At 42.9% G+C, this 16,223-nt stretch overlaps 1 protein-coding gene across 3 annotated transcripts in view; it reads left to right on the top strand.

Moving 5' to 3' along the window:
• The window catches only part of GRB10 (growth factor receptor bound protein 10), a 258,555-nt gene that overhangs the window by 104,173 nt on the left and 138,159 nt on the right, over positions 1-16,223 (top strand). For all 3 annotated transcript variants that reach the window (XM_004389154.3, XM_023743079.1, XM_023743080.1), the window contains one exon: positions 66-156. In XM_004389154.3, the coding sequence (XP_004389211.2) occupies positions 66-156 (91 nt within the window). The remainder of the gene's footprint in view (positions 1-65; positions 157-16,223) is intronic.

The raw sequence follows: 16,223 nt of genomic DNA, 5'->3' as shown, positions 1-16,223 counted from the left end.
AGTGGATCTTGAAAAGTATGAAATGCATCTTTTGCCCTGAACCTCTCTGTTGTTCTTTTCTCTAGGATAAAGCCGAGCAGACTTCTCCTCACAGTCAAAGAGGTCTGGCAGAACCTGGGTTCCCAGCGCCGTCTAACCGACTTGCAAATCACCAAGGTAAGGAATCAACAAAAACATGGAAGTTTTCCTTATTCATGGCACGTAGATACAGTTACTCCTAACTATAACTTTTCAGCAGTGGTATTGTTGTTCTTGTTAGGTGCTGTCGAGTTGACTCTGACTCATGGTGACCTTAGTACAACAGAACAAAATGTTGCCAAGTCCTGTGTCATCCTCACAATCGCTAACATGGTTGCATCCATTGTTGCTTTGAGGCTGTTGTACCAAACTGTCTCACCAAGGGTCTCCCTCACCCTTGCTGGCCTCTACTTCACCAAACATGAGGTCCTCCTCTGGTGATTTCTCCCTTCTGGTGACGTGTCCAAAGCAAGCGAGTTGGAAAATGTTCTTCTGTGATCCACAAGGTTTTCTAATTTTGGAAGAAAGCCAGGTCTTTCTTCCTAGTCTGTCTTAGTCTGGAAGTTCCGCTGAAACCTGTCCACTGTGGATGACCCTGCTGGTATTTGAAATACTGGTGGCATAGCTTCCAATATCGTAGCAACATGCAAGCCACCACAGATGGCTGACAGATAGGTGGTAGTCAGCTATGCTAGTATTTCATATTCTGAAAACTTGTTCTTGACACAGATATAAGATTCTAGCCTCCATTGTTCTGTTCCCTTTAAGGAAAACAAATTCAAAAAAAGAAAAATACTTGGTTGTGATCGCTTCATTTATTTCTTTTTACTTAACAGACTTCAGTGAACAAACCTTCAAAATCTATTTCATATGAGTTGTTTCAGGATTAAACTTAGAGGCAACTTGTTATATCTCGAGGGCTTCTCTGTAGTGGGGTCCTCTTTAACTGGATTTTACCATTCTTATATTTGCGATTAAATTAGTCTTGCATATATGTACTCTGGGTCCTTTACCTTTTCAATGATTCCTTCTATTCTTTCTGTTTAATTTCTGATACTGTTTAACTTTCTGTGGGAAAGAAAGGAAAGAGACTAAAAGGATGCAAGAGCTAGTAGCTTAGTTCTAATAAATGAAAGCATTGATATAAGATGGAGAATCTAGAACAGGGAACTGGTCCAGGGATGAGACAGAAATGGAAGAAAGTCGATGTCTGGTTGTTTAGAACATTAAGGAGTTTAAGTACAAGAAATCATAAGGTTTAGAAGTGGTGGAAATTAGAATAACCAGAGATTTAAAAAAATTGATTAATGAGAAAGGGGCTAAAGTTTAGCAAAAATAAAAGCTGGAATATGACCATGGAATCAAAGCGATGTTTTCTCAAGTATTAAAAAATTGGTAAAACCAGTCAGGATTTTTTGAATCAAGCACAATTTCAGGGTCACCTTTTGGAAAACTTTCAAATGAGTTGATGCAAGGGAAAGCGGACCAATTTATTAATATTGGCCTTGAAACTGGAGGACATTTAAACTTACTAAATTTTATTGCTTGCAAATTATCTCATTTAAACTGAAACAATCTGAGTCTTGGTGTTAATGTCCATATAAAAATCTGTATGTTTATACTTTAATATGCAAATTAGAAAAATAAATTTACTCTGGAATAAATTTTGTAAGTTTCTTATCCTTTGTCTTTAAATGATGCACTCAAATAATCCAGATATTAAACCAGTGCCATTAATGGAGACTTATCTCACAGAAGGTGGAGTGGGCTTGGTGTAGATGAAAGTTAATTCTCTTTTCTGATGTGAGATTAGGCAGTAGGCCTAGCACTGTTAAAGGAATGAATGAGCCTGTATTCATGTTGAATGCAACTTCTGGTCAACCATCCAGCAAATGCACTGTCAAGCAATCCCCCGATATTGACCACCTTTTCCTCAACCCTCAATGATTCCACACACAGCGTATAAGACAGGGAAACCAAAACGACTCAGGCTGACTCACACCCAGCACGAATGGGGCAGTGAGCAGTGCTGAAGCCTGGCCTGCTGGGCTACTGGTCCAGAAGCTGCCCTGACAGCTGGACGTTCAGATTCTGTGGAATAATAAGGCTGAGGCTAGGGGGCAGGGCCAGTGCCTAGCTCACTGTGTCTAGCTAGGAACGAGGATGGAGTCCCCTGCTCTTCAAAGATGCTAGAAAAAGACTGTTGCCCAGACAACAGTGTATGTGACGTCATGACCAGGAAGCCAGGCACAGCTGGTACAGCCTTGCAGCCCAGTGCTAAACCCAGCAGCCTCCCGGTGCGGTGACTCAGCCTGCAACCTCACAGGCTCCCAAAGGCAGCAGCCCCCGCTGACCCCTGCTCGGCCACTACGCAGGGACGGGCAGGAAAGAAACACCAAACAACACTCACCCAATGTGAGTCTGCCAACCGACATTCCAAAACATACGAAGCAGTCCAGTGCTAAGAAAGACAGCTGGCAAGATCAGCAGATTATCAATTTCGACCATATGCAATAAAAACACATCTGACAAAGGCTTTACAATAAGCGTGTTTGTAATGTTCAGAGAGATGAATGAGGAGTGAAGTCCATAAAAGAGCAGAAGAAATGATGAAACACAGGAAGAGACAAAACAAGAACCAAACCAAACCCGTTGTCGTGGAGTCGATTCTGACTCACAGCGACCCTAAGAATCCATTAGAAGCTTCGGAAATATATTCTTTAAAATGCTGGATTCAGTTTAAAGAGTTTATAAACTAGACGCTAGCACTAAGCGTCACCTCACTGTAGCAGAGAGGTACCGAAAAAATGTGAATGGGCAGTTAAACACCGATACTTCTAGGGACTTGAGGAGAATTGAGGGAATGGCAGAGGAGGAAATTTGGAAGAGATTCTAGCTGAGAATTTGCCAGACTTGAAGAAAGATGCAAGTCCCTGGACCACTCAGTCAGCTAAACAGAAAACTAAAGATTCATAATGTCGGAAAACATGTAGCACAATCCCAGAATACTGAAGACAAAGAGAAAACCTTAAGACTTTTTTCTCTGTGAAAGACAAATAGACTTCCTCACACAGGAACAAAAATTAGACTGCTAGCATTCTTAGGCACAATTGACGCGAGAAGGCATTGCAGTAGTATTTTAAAGTGTGAAGGTAAAAATAACCATCAACCTGGAATTTTATACTACTTTATCATTTAGTAGTGAAGACAGAATAAAGCTTTTTCAGACAGAAGTTGAAAAAATATATTACCAGCAATCCACATTAAAGGAATGTTTAAACGTTGTACATCAGGAAGAAGAAATGTGAAGGCTGAGGTATATGTGGCATATGAGAAATTGACAGAATGTTCTGAGTTTAATTCCATATTGACTGTGAAAATAAAGTAAACTAAAACTCCAGATAAAAAGATACTAGGAATGTTATTTGTGTGTCTCTTGGGACTAGGGGTTGTTCTGAGTAGCTAAATCATTATAAGGCCCTGGTTAAGAGAAGCTAAATATAGAATTACTTGAGAATTCATTAGAAAAGAATTATACTTAAGTATGCATCTTAAAATATTAGGTGTAACTAAAATATTGGCTGTAATTACTAAAAGAATATACGTATAATTAATGATTTCCAACCCAGCGGAAAAAGACATAAGCAACTATAAGATAAAAACCATTGATTCTATCAAAGGTAAAAAAGGAGGAATAACAAGATGTCAAGCAAAAAGGATATAAAACAGAAAATACAGAATAAATATTAACAGTATTAAGAGGCTTGATTTAGTAGATAAACTTAGACCTCTATACCCAGCAGAGACTCTTTCTTTCTAAAACCTGTATAACTGTTGACCGTATATGGAAAGTTACACTGAATTTTAAGCAATCTGTTTCATGCAATCTACGTTCTTTGACCCAGTCTGATTAAATCAGAAGTCAACATAAAAAGTTCAGAACAAAACATGTAAGCACGTGTGTAGAACTTTAAAATGCGCTCCTATTTCACTTATGGGTGAAAGAGGAAAGCACAATGAAAATACCAAATGTTTAGAAATGAATGAAAATGAATGTACTACAGGTCAAAACTGTGGGATGCTGCTGAACTGCTATTTAAAACTAAGTTTCTAAACTTGAAAAGGAAATTGAAATTAGAAAAGTAAATAACTCAAAGGAAAGTAATAACAAAATTAAGATCAGAAATTACTGCCACAATAAAGAATCAACTAAAAAGAAGAAACAAACCCACTGCTGTCAAGTTGATTCTGACTTACGACGACCCACCGTGCTCCACAAGGTTTTCAATGGCATGGCTTATTTTTCAGAAGTAGATTGTCTGGCCTTTCTTCTGAGGTTCCTCTGGGTAGACACGAACCTTCAACCTTTTGGATAGCAGCTGAGCATATTAATTGTTTGTACCACCCAGGACTCCATTCCATAAAACAGGCCCACACATATCTGGAAACTGAGTACAAGGCTGAGATGTCACAATGGAACAGTGAGGACATGGCACCATGACTGTTCACGTAGAGGGGTGTACATGGACTGGAGCCCTACTGCACACCACACAAAATAATCCATTTCAGGTCAGTTAAAAGAATTAACAGTGAAAAACAAAATGCCTTTTATTATTTGAATACCCATTGCCGCCAAGTCGATTCCAACTCATAGTGACCCTATAGGACAGAGTAGATCTGCCCATAGGGTTTCCAGGGAGCGGCTGGTGGATTCGAACTGCCGACCTTTTGGTTAGGGGCCAAATGCTTAAGCACTGTGCCACCAAGGCCCCAATTATTTGAACAGCAAGAATTAATGACTCGTGAGAATCTTCATGATCTTAGGGTACGAAAGGATTTCCTAAATAAGAAAGTACAACCATAAAGGAAAAGACAGAATACATTTGGGTAATCATAAGCACACATTTCTATGGAGCTCTAATAGATCACAGTAGAGAAAGCTAAAAGACACGTCTCAACTTGGAAAAGGATATTTGCGCATACACCATGCCGAGTATTCTCAATATATAAAAAGTTCTTGTAAGTCAGAGAGAGAGAGAGAGAAACAATGAAATAGAAAAACTGGCAGAGAGCATGAGAGCAGGTGGTAACAAAGGGAAGTACTGTATGAATGTGTCTGATTCTGGACATTGATTTCACGTGAAAAACGTGCAGAGCAGCTGAGGTGGGAATGGGGGAAACGATGTCATGAGGCTTGTTAATGTTGAACAGAAAGCCAACATCCCCCTTTCAAGTACATCCAGTGTTAGTCTTTCCTTTTAGCATATTCGTAGTCCTGTGCATCTGTAATGAAGGGGCTTGGTGTTTGCAGCTCTCCGGCTGGTGCAGTGAAAGGCCCATTTTCCTCTCCAGGCCAGGGTGGAACAAAACCTGACGGGGGCCTGTAGCTTAACCCTGCTTTCTGCTGTGTATTCCCATGCCTTCCCTGACCAATTTTGTGCCTCACAGGAAGTTAAGACTTCGAGATTTCTTTCTAGCCAGATGTCTTGGGGCACGTGAAGGGGTGTGATAAAGATCTAATTCTGTCTTTTCTTGGTTCCCTAATTTTCAAAGCATAACCAGATCCTGTGATTGTAAGCCTTAGGTTTGCATGATGTGTTTGATCAGGAGTTGGTTAGTTCTTTGCAAGGCACGTGATGTTTAGAATAAAAGATTAGCTGTGACTTTCCTTGACCTGTTACTTCTATCTGGCAAAGAGGATTTATTGCTCTCATTTTACTACCTTGTTCCTAGTGTAAGCAGCTTATTTTTGTGTGGCAGTTGCTCAAAATGCTTCACGCATTTCTTAGCAGCGCTCAGCAGGAGGGGGTGCATTTTCCTTTGAAACCAGTGGTTTTGTAATATCTGGAATTGCTCTTGACCGTATTTTTGCAATGTGAAGTTTCAGAGAACTGTGATTTTTAGAAGTTGGTACTTTGGAAGAATGTTGTTAGGTGCCGTCGAGTCGGCTCCGACTCATAGCAACTCTGTGTACAACAGAACGAAACACTGCACTGTCTTGCACCATTCTCACAATTGCTGTTATGCTTGAGCCCATTGTTGTAGCTACTGTGTCAGTCATCTCATTGAGGGTTGTCATGGATTGAACTGTGTCCCCCCAAAATATGTATCAGCTTGGCTAAGCCTTGATTCCCAATATCATGTGATTGTCTAACATTTTGTCATCTGATGTAATTTTCCAGTGTGTTGTAAATCCTACCTCTGTGATGTTGATGAGATGAGATTAGCGGCAGTTAATGAGGCAGGACTCAATCTACAAGATTAGATTATGTTTTAAACCAATCTCTTTTGAAATGTAAAAAGAGAGAAGCTGAGCAGAGAGACACGGGGACCTCATACCACCAAGAAACAAGAGCCAGGAGAATAGCTCCTCCTTTAGACCCAGGGTCCCTGCACTGAGAAGCTCCTTGACCAGGGACAATTGATGACAAGGACCTTCCTCCAGAGCCGACAGAGAAAGCCTTCCCCTGGAGCTGGCACCCTCAATTTGGACTTCTAGCCTCCTAAACTATGAGAATAAATTTCTGTTTGTTAAAGGTATCTACTTGTGGTATTTCTGTGATAGCTGTACTAGATAACTGAGACTAGGGTCTTCCTCTTTTTCACTGATCCTCTACTTTACCAAGCATGATGTCCATCTCCTAGGACTGATCCCTCCTGATAATGTGTCCAGAGTTTGTGAGATGGAAGTTTTACCATCTGTTTTAGTCATCTAGTGCTGCTGTAACAGGAATACCACAAGTGGATGGTTTTAACAAAGAGGAGTTTATTTCCTCACAGTAAAGTAGGCTAAAAGTCCAAATTCAGGGCATCAGCTCCAGGGGGAGGCTTTCTCTCTCTGTCGGCCTTCTCATCAATCTTCCCGTGGACTAGTTGCTTCTCCGTGCAGGGACCCCGGGTCCAAAGGATGCTCTCTGCTCCTGGCACTGCTTTCTTGGTGGTATGAGGTGTCCCCTCTCTGCTCCCTTCCCTTTCCTTTTTATCTATTGGGAGATAAAAGGCGGTGCAGGCCACACCCCAGGGAAACTCCCCTTACATAGGATCAGGGGTGTGACCTGGGTACGAGTGTTACTATCTCACCCTAATTCTCTTTAACATAAAATTACAGTCACAGAATGTAGGACAACCACACAATACTGGGAATCATAGTCCAGCCAAATTGACACACACATTTTTGGGGGGACGTAATTCAATCCATAACACCATCCTTGCTTCTAAAGAGCATTCTAGCTGTAGTTCTTCCAAGACAGATTTGTTCGTTCTTTTGGCAGTCCGTGGTATGTTCAATATTTTCGCCAACCCCATAATTCAAAGGCATCAATTCTTCTTTGGTCTTCCTTATTCATTGTCCAGCTTTCACACACATATGAAGCAATTGAAAACACCATGGCTTGGGTTAGGGGCACCTTGGCCTTCAAGATGACATCTTTGCTTTTTAATACTTCAAAGAGGTCTTTTGCAGCAGATTTGCCCAGTGCAATGTGTCGTTTGATTCTGTGACTGCTGCTTCCATGGGTGCCGATTGTGGAAGTGATTGTTGATTGTGATTGTTGGAAGAATGTGGCCTTTTCTCATTTTAAAAAAGTTGCATTGGATTGTCAGTATTACTCATAATCAAAGCTGAGCTGTCCAGCCAGGTCTGCCACCAGGAGCACAGCTGAGCAAAGATGCCCAGGGAGCTGAAAAAGACTTTTCAAAGGGCATGTATGAAAGTAAATAGAGTCAACTCATAAGAGAGCCTCTCTGACCTTTGTGAGCTTAGTAGGTAGTGTGGTGTAGTGGCTGGAGCTTGACAGCCTGCTTTTGAATGCTTGTTTCATGTAAAAACTGCTCTCTTGGGTAACTGAGCCTCAGTTTCCTCATCTGTAATATAGGAACAATAGTGCCCTCTTTGCGGAGTTATTATGCAGACTGGAAAGAGGTGTATGTAAAACACGTGATACAGTGCCTGGCACAGTGGTCAATTTGATAAGTGGTTGATTTGGGGGAAGTATAAAGTCATAGGGATAATTCCACAAGGCAGTTTACTACTGTCTAACAGGAGCTTCAGGAGAAAGGTATGACAGTCTCCTCCTGTAAAGAATACAGCCTTGGAAACCCTATGGAGCAGTTCTTCTCTGTCCTCTAGCTTCGCTATGAGTCTGAATGGACTTGACAGCAGTGGGTTTGGTTTTTGGTAACAGGAGCCTTTACAGTGTTTATACACTTTGTTCCATCATTTCTTTTAGGGATTTATTTCAAGGAAATGAGTATACATAGGTATATGTTATATGTATGTATATGTATGTGTGTGTGTGTGTGTGTGTGTGTGTGTGTGTATATAAATAATACATAAGGAGTCTTGGTGGCTTAAGCACTTGGCTACTAACCGAAAGGTCGGCAGTTCAAATCCACCAGCCACTCCATGGGAGAAAGATGTGGCAGTTTGCTTCTGTAAGGATTTACAGCCTTGGAAACCCTTTGGTGCAGTTCTTCTCTGTCCTGCAGGGGTCACTATGGGTCGGAATTGACTAGACAGCAATGGGTATATAATATCCATTTCAGTTCTTTCAATAGCATATTCCCCTCGAAGAAGTGAAATAACCGAAAGAGATTGATCAGATAAATGATGCCATTAAATTCATTTGATGGACTATTATGTCATCTTTAAATAGGTTAAAAAAATAGTTACTAGCATAAATTCTCAGATCTATTAAGTGAAAAAAAACAACAGGAAATAGGTTACAATAATCTCTGATTCCAGTTTTGTTTTAAAAATAGAATGTATGTTTTTATACATTGTTGTTGGTGTTAACTGCTAGTTGCTAGTTGTTTGGAAACCCTGATGGCGTAGTGGTTAAGAGCTACAGCTGCTAACCAAAAGGTCAGCAGGTTGAATCCACCAGGTGCTCCTTGGAAACCCTCTGGGGCAGTTCTGCTGTGTCCTGTAAGGTCCTATGAGTCGGAATCGACTCGATGGCAGTGGGTTTTGTATGTATTGTATATATTAATGTATTGTATATTGTATTATGTACCCATTGTCTTAGTTATCTAGTGCTGCCACAGGTGGATGGCATTAACAAAGAAAAATTTATTCTCTCACAGTCTAGAAGGCTAGAAGTGTGAATGCAGGGTTTCAGCTTGTGGGGAAGGCTTTCTCTGTTGGCTCTGGGGGAAGGTCCTTGTCATCAATCTTCCCTGGTCGAGGAGCTTCTCTGCACAGGAACCCCAGGTCTAAAGGACGTGCTATTCTCTTGGCTCTTGTTTCTTGGTGGTATGAGGTCCCCATGTCTCTCTGCTCGCTTCTGTCTTTTATATCTTAAAAGAAATTGGCTTAAAACACAATTTAGTCTTGCAGATACGAGCCCTGCCTCATTAACGTAACTGTCGTTAATTTTATCCCATCAACATCATCTAATAATTATATGTTGTTTTGTTGTTTTTAGTTGTTGTTAGTTAGTTCTGACTCAGTGGCGACCCGAAGTGTGCCCCATAGGGTTTTCAATGCTGTGACCTTTCGGAAGCAGGTTGCCAGGCCTTATTTCTGAGGGCCTCTGGGTGGGTTTGATTAATACTTTTGGTTACTAGTCCAGTGCTTAACCATTTGCGCCACGCAAGGAGTCCATTTTTATACATAATGATGTTTATTTCTGAGTGGTGGGGTTACTTTCTTTATAATTTTCTGCATTTAAAAAGTTTGAACAAACATTATTTAGTTTCATAATGAAACTAAGTGAATAATAGTTATTATTTTAAAATTGCTTCCATGAACCTTGGGTATTTATTATCCAAACCTACAGCAGAGCCATGGTGGAGCCATGCTAACCAAAAAGTGGGCAATTTGACTCCATCATCTGCTCCTTGTAAACCCTATGGGGCTGTTCTGCTCTGTCCTGTAGAGTTGCTATGGGTTGGAATCGACTTGACGGCAGCGGGTTAGAGCAGAGAGAAAGGGGTAAAGGGCCTTTCCATTCCTGTCAGTTTTTACATCAATGAGAGATGGTTTTGACAGCAGCCCAGCATAGGAAAAGGCAGGCCATAAAAAGGACATTAGAACTCAAAAGTACATCAGTGTAGTCCCTTTAACCTAGTAACAAATAGCATCATACCTCATTGAGCCCAGGGGACATCATTAACGTTGCAGGGGAGGACCGAAGTCATTATGGAAAGGTTACATTATATTCTTTGCCCCTCTGCTTAAGACGGCAGCAAAGAGTATGATATATGAAGTATAAGTAGGGAAAATGGAAGTCAGCGTTAGTGCTTAAAGAATTATGTTCAGTATCTGGAAGTCTTATTGTCCAGAATAACGCCTGCCTCCAGGGTTTTGTAGCTGTCCAGAGGCAGCTTGTGTTGCCGTCACTGATCTGTGATTACGAAGCTGGCACAGCATCCTGGAGCTGTTTGTGGCACTGTTAGTTCTGAAATGATATGGGCCAAGAGTATAAATGTGGAGGGAGTCGATTTATTTTATTCTTAAATTTATCATATGCTTACATTTGAGGAAGTTGGTTTATCTCACTCTGAATTTATTTTTCTGATTGATTCCTCATGAGGGTATTCACTAAGCACCAGGGTCAGGTAATGGGTTGGCATGGGGGAGACTGCCAGGGGAAAGGGAAGGCCTGTCTGGTCTGGGTGGGTGGTGGACAGGAATTGCTGCATGAGCTGAGGCATAAAGGGTACGTGCGGGTGTTCCCCAGTAAGGACAGTGATGAGAAGGCTGGACAGGTGTTCCAGGCAGAGGGAACAGAGTGTGCTAACGCTCCTGACCTCGTGGGTGCTTTCTAAGAGCAGAGAAGGTTAGTGTGAGCAGAGCCAAGAGAAGGAGGATGGTACTTCCAAATTCTTAGAGCTTCACAATCTACCTGTAATGATAACAGTGGTTGTCTTAGGGTGAGAACTTTGGTTTTGTTTTTCACTCTTCTCTAATTTCTAAATTTTGCTATAAAACCAAAAAACGAAAAACAAAGTAGTTGCTGTTGAGTTGGCTTTGAGTCAATGGTGACCCCATGTGTTACAGAGTAGAACTGTGCTCCATAAGGTTTTCAAGGCCTTTCTCCTGAGGTGCTTCTGGGTGGCTTCGAACCACCAACCTTTCAATTAGTAGCCTAGCGCTTAACTGTGTACCACAAGTGAGGTTATTTCTAAAATGGAAAAAAAAAAGTAAATAAAAACTATAATTTGGAATCAGTGATTGTGCTATTACATTGTATCACCAAACCACGGAACTTTTCAGCGGGAAGGTCCCTTGGACACCCTGAATTCAGTGCGGATGAAGGAGAATGCGAGGCCGCCTGCTCAGGACGAGGGCACTGTGGTTCTGAGTGCCATGGTGGTGGGCAGGTGAGGGAGAGACGGCCGCTCACACACACATCACCATCCCCGACCTCACCCAGAGCCTGGTTTTGGTCGAGACGGGATCTGAGAATTGAAGTTACTTGGTCAGGGCCATTCAGCTTATATAAGTGGTACAGCTTGGCAGAAAGCCAGATCTCTTTTCCACTCCGAAAGTTCTGTCTCAGATCGTGAACGCTCCACCCTTGTACGGTTATTAGTTAGTGGCCTCACATCTGGGTTTCAGAGCTTCTGACTTTAAAGGCTGAAGCGACCCCTGATTTCTCTCTGGTGTCCCAGCGGTCCCGTCTCCCAGAGTAGAGGCTTCAAAGAGGTCCTGCCTCGCTTTTCATTTCTGCTGTTTGACTGGAATCACTGTACCACTCTGGCTGGTTTCTCCCCTTTGCAGGCCTGTAACTGCTTCAGGCCTCCCTCCCTCCTTGCTGGGACAGCTGATCTAAGCCATAGGTATTGTAGTTTGCATCCCAGCTGAGAGCCGTGCCTGGCCCTCACAAGGCCGCTGTGACCTTCAGCCCACATTGACATAGTGTGTCTCTTGGGCTCACTTGTCTGGTGCCTCAGGCAGGCACACTCATCATGACCTTACTCAGTTTGGGCAACAGGCTTGTGTGACCATCACAGTGAAGCCTGTAAGATGTATTCAAAACATTTACTTTGACCGCTGGAGGTATAAACCCAGGGAAAGTAGTCCACACGCCCAGATGGTGACAGCTAGTCCAAACACTGGCCTCCTCGCAATTAGGGATGATGAGTCGGAGTCTGCTCGCTGGCTACTGGTGCTGGTACCCAGGTCCGGGTGAACCCACCATGGCTGTTTTCTGGCTTTGCTCCGTTTCTTTAACCAACAAGTCAAAATACTGGCTTTTTTGCATGAAATTTTAGTTTGCAGAAATATCAGTGGTGGGATGCTTTCCTTCCTAGTAACAGTATGTTGTTCGCAGCCATCAAGTTGCCCTCGACTCATGGTAGCCCCACATACAAGGAATAAAACACCTCCTGGTCCTGCATTATTCCCATGATTGGCTATGAATCAGATTACTGTGATCCATGGATTCTTTGGCTTATTTTTGGAAGTAGATTGCCAGGCCTTTCTTCCTAGTTCATCTTAGTCTGGAAGCCCTGCTGAAACCTGTTCAGCATCATAGCAACACGCAAGCCTCCACTGACAGACGAGTGATGGCTGCGTATGAGGTCTCCCGCAAAGAAGACGAGAATTCTACCACTGAACCACCATTGCAGGTATATAAAAAAGAGAAGTGTAAAATAGGACTTGAGGTGCAGTGAATTACTTAATATGACCTTTCTAGCCATAGTCTTTGTGACTCCCACGGTGAGACTGTGCAAATGAGGTGTATAGAACCTGTGATGGTTAAGATTATGTGTCAGCTTGGCTAGACCATGATTTTCTGTGGTTTGGCCGTTGTATAATGATGTAATTTGGCAGTTATATAATGATATAGCCATCCTCCATTTTGTGGTCTGATGTAATTGTCCTCCATTTTGTGATGAGATATAATTATCCTCCATTTTGTGATCTGTTGTAAATCCTAGCTTCTTTGCCTGTGGTTATGGTCCCATTTGGGAGTGAGTTGTCTGTTATGTTAATGATGCAGGATTAGGGTGAGGTGTATCTTGAGTCCCTACATTACTAGACGGTTTGACTCAAGTCCCCACCCTTACTCCATTCACTACTCTTATTCAAGTTATGCCCTTAATTGAGTCACACCTCTTATCTTACAAGAGATAAAAGGAGAGATAAGCAAGGTGTGGGGGGGCTGACTACCACCAAGAAGAAAAGCTAGGAGTGGAGTATGTCCTAGACCCAGGAGACAGAGAGCTGTAACACCGGAGACAATACAAGATGGTGAGAAGCGGCGGCAAGCATGGCAGAGAACCAGCAGCAGAACTGGGAGACGGGAGCAAGACAGCTCAGTGGGCTTGCCAGCCCACGGAGTAAGGCGGCTACAGTGGGTGTGCTGACCCACAGAGTGAGAGAGCTGAGCGCCTTTGGGCAGGAGGCTTCCTGGCAGAGTAGGGTGCCTCCGGATACTTGTCCATGGAACTAGGCTTGCCTACCTATGGAGTGAGATAGCTGTGTGCCTTTGGGCTAAGGCTTTATAGGCAAAGTGAGGTGCCCGCAGGTGCTTATTGGCAGAGCTAAAGAGATCTGTAAAAGTTACTGAAGCAGGGCACAAACCAGCTGAGGGGCCGAGGGCCAGAGACGGGCCTGCCTGCGGGCCTGGCGAGAAGTGGCTGTCCTGATTGAAGAACTATATGCTGAGTCATTTCTGATCCTGAATTGTAAACTGCTACTTCCCTAATAAATCCTGTAATTGTGAGTATTGTCTGAGTTCTGTGTGGCCGTTGTAACGAATTATCGAACCCAGCAGAGAAGTAGAGAGTAGCGTTGGAGGGACAGCTGGTGTCAGAATTGGTAAAAAGGTTGGAGAGAGGAGACATGTCTGACATCCGCCTCATAGGAATCAGCCTTGGGTTGTTGAGCTGATAATGATTCTTTCTCCCCCTCAAAAAAGTTGGAGATCTGATGCTGCCACCACGCCACTTGTATAGGACTATTTCAGAAACACCAGTATCTCAGGGGATAGTCTTTTGGCCAAATGGAAAAGACCAAAATTAGAAAAGAATGCCAGTTAGTAGAGAAGGTAAAATAGATCAAGGAAGGAAAGAGTTTTTTGTTTTGTTTTGTTTTCCTTTCCTTCTTCATGGAACTGTTCTGAATGTCATCAGATGTTAGGAGGCAACCAGGCTTTGGGTTGGCCATTTCTCTGTCGGTTTTAGCAGTGCTCTGTGACTGTGGGCAAGTTCGTAACCACTTTGTATCCCAGATTCTTCATTTCTGTATATCCTAATTGTGTGACCCTAATTGCTCTCCCTATACTGTGACAGCACACTCCTCCTTCCCACGCCTGATTTCCCACGTCCCTTCAACCAGCTCCTAACCCTCTCTGCCTTCCCATCTCACCTCTGGACAGAAGCTGCCTGTTAAGTCTCTTGTATCTACTTGGGCTAAGCAGCACACTCTTCAGGAGTATCATTTTATGTCCACAGTCCAGTCCAGTCTTTGTCTGGAGAGTTGGCCTCGGAAATTGTTTTAGTTCTGGGCTGACAGAGAGTCCAGGGGCCATGCTTTCTGGGCTTCCTACAGTCTCAGTCAAACCATTAAGTCTGCTCTTTCTACTAGAATTTGAGTTCTGCAGCCCACCCTTCCCCTGCTCCATCAGGGACTCTCTGTTGTGTCCCTGTCGGGGCGGTCATTGGTGGTAGCCAGGCACCATCTAGATTTTCTTTTGTTTTTGGCTCCTCAAAGTTTTCAGTGGCTTAGACTGAGATTTCAGCAGTAGGGATCGAATTTTCCTTGACCTGGGAAGCAGCTGAGTGGATTGGATCCCTGTAGTCGCCTCCCCATCTTAGACGATGGTTTCCTTTTAATTATGTTTATTCCATCCTTTCCACTTTGAAGATCGTTTGTCTTCATAAGGAAGATGGGAACAAAAACAGCATTCAGTAGCTGCTTTGTCTTTGTCCTTCCCAATGCTGGGCAAGCAGTAGACCTCTCCCTTCCTGGTTCTCACTTGGAGCAGAACTGAAAAAGCCATTGTCACCCCTTTGTCATTTTTCAAGTCTCAGCTATTCTGGGCTTTCGCTCTCCTGATGCTCTGACGGGTTCACGCCACTCTTTTGTCTGCTTCCTTTTAGCAGATAATTGGACTCCATTAATGTTTCATGTTCCCTTTCGCTGTCAGGATGCTCACAGATCAATGGAGGCTTTATCCCAGCAACTCCCTCCGTTCTTTTGGTGTGTTTACTTTTCATCCTCTTGCTCGATCGTTTTCCTGTTTCTTTCATTTGTTCATTCGTTCACTCAACAAATATCTGTTGTTTGTCTAGGCTGTACCAGGCATAGGCCCAGGCCCAGGGTATACAGCAGGAAGCAGTGAGTTCTTACAAGTCTCATGGTCTCATGACGTATGAACTCAACCTTTTGAGTCCAAGGCTGTGTAGATCCATTCTGTGAGTCCAAGGCTGTGTAGATCCTTTCTAGAAGTGGCAGGGCACAACTTAGAAATGAAACATTCTTTCATTATTTAGATCAGTGATAAAAGAATATCTTTAGGCTCCCCAAGGTACAAAAGGATGGGAGCATTGGAGTTCAATGGCAGAATTCTTGCCCCCATGAGGGAGACCTGGGTTCTGTTCCCAGCCAGTGCACCTCGTGCGCAGCTACCACCCATCTGTCAGTGGAGGTTTGTGTGTTCCTAAGACGGTAAACAGGTTTCAGCAGCACTTCCAGACTAAGACAAACTAGGAAGAAAGTCTTGGTAATCTACTTTCAAAAATCAGCCAATGAAAACCCTAGGAATCCCAATGGTCCAGTCCACAACCGATGATGGGGATGGCTCAGAAGCAGGTAGCGAGCGTTTCGTTCCCTTTGTGCATGGGGTTGGCGTGAATCTGGGGCCAACTCAGCTAACAACAGCAATAAGGTAGAAAATGAGAGTACCCTGTCTCCTAAATCAATATTATACTTTTTCCATTATATTACACTTTACTTAAAGTAACTTATTTTTTTAAAACCACACTAACCAGTACCGGTCATTCTCCAGCTGTAGCAGATAAGTAAGATGCTTCTTTATGTTGGAATGAGTCCTTTTTCTTACACAATTTTAAACTCTATTGCCAAAGGAAGATCTCAACTAAGGAACTGAGACAAGGTGCCTCCTAGTCTGTCCCCATCACCCTCTGTGATTTCCCTTAGAACATTCAGAGACTGGTAGCTGGCACCTGTTCAACTCTAGATTTAGTTTTCACCAAGAAATACTTTAAGGGTGGTGATGACTATAGAAAAT

Source organism: Trichechus manatus, unplaced genomic scaffold (assembly GCF_000243295.1).
Source record: "Trichechus manatus latirostris isolate Lorelei unplaced genomic scaffold, TriManLat1.0 scaffold00235, whole genome shotgun sequence".
Lineage (NCBI taxonomy): Eukaryota > Metazoa > Chordata > Mammalia > Sirenia > Trichechidae > Trichechus > Trichechus manatus.
Note: the sequence above shows the minus strand (reverse complement) of the source record. Positions and strands in the feature narration are given on the sequence as shown.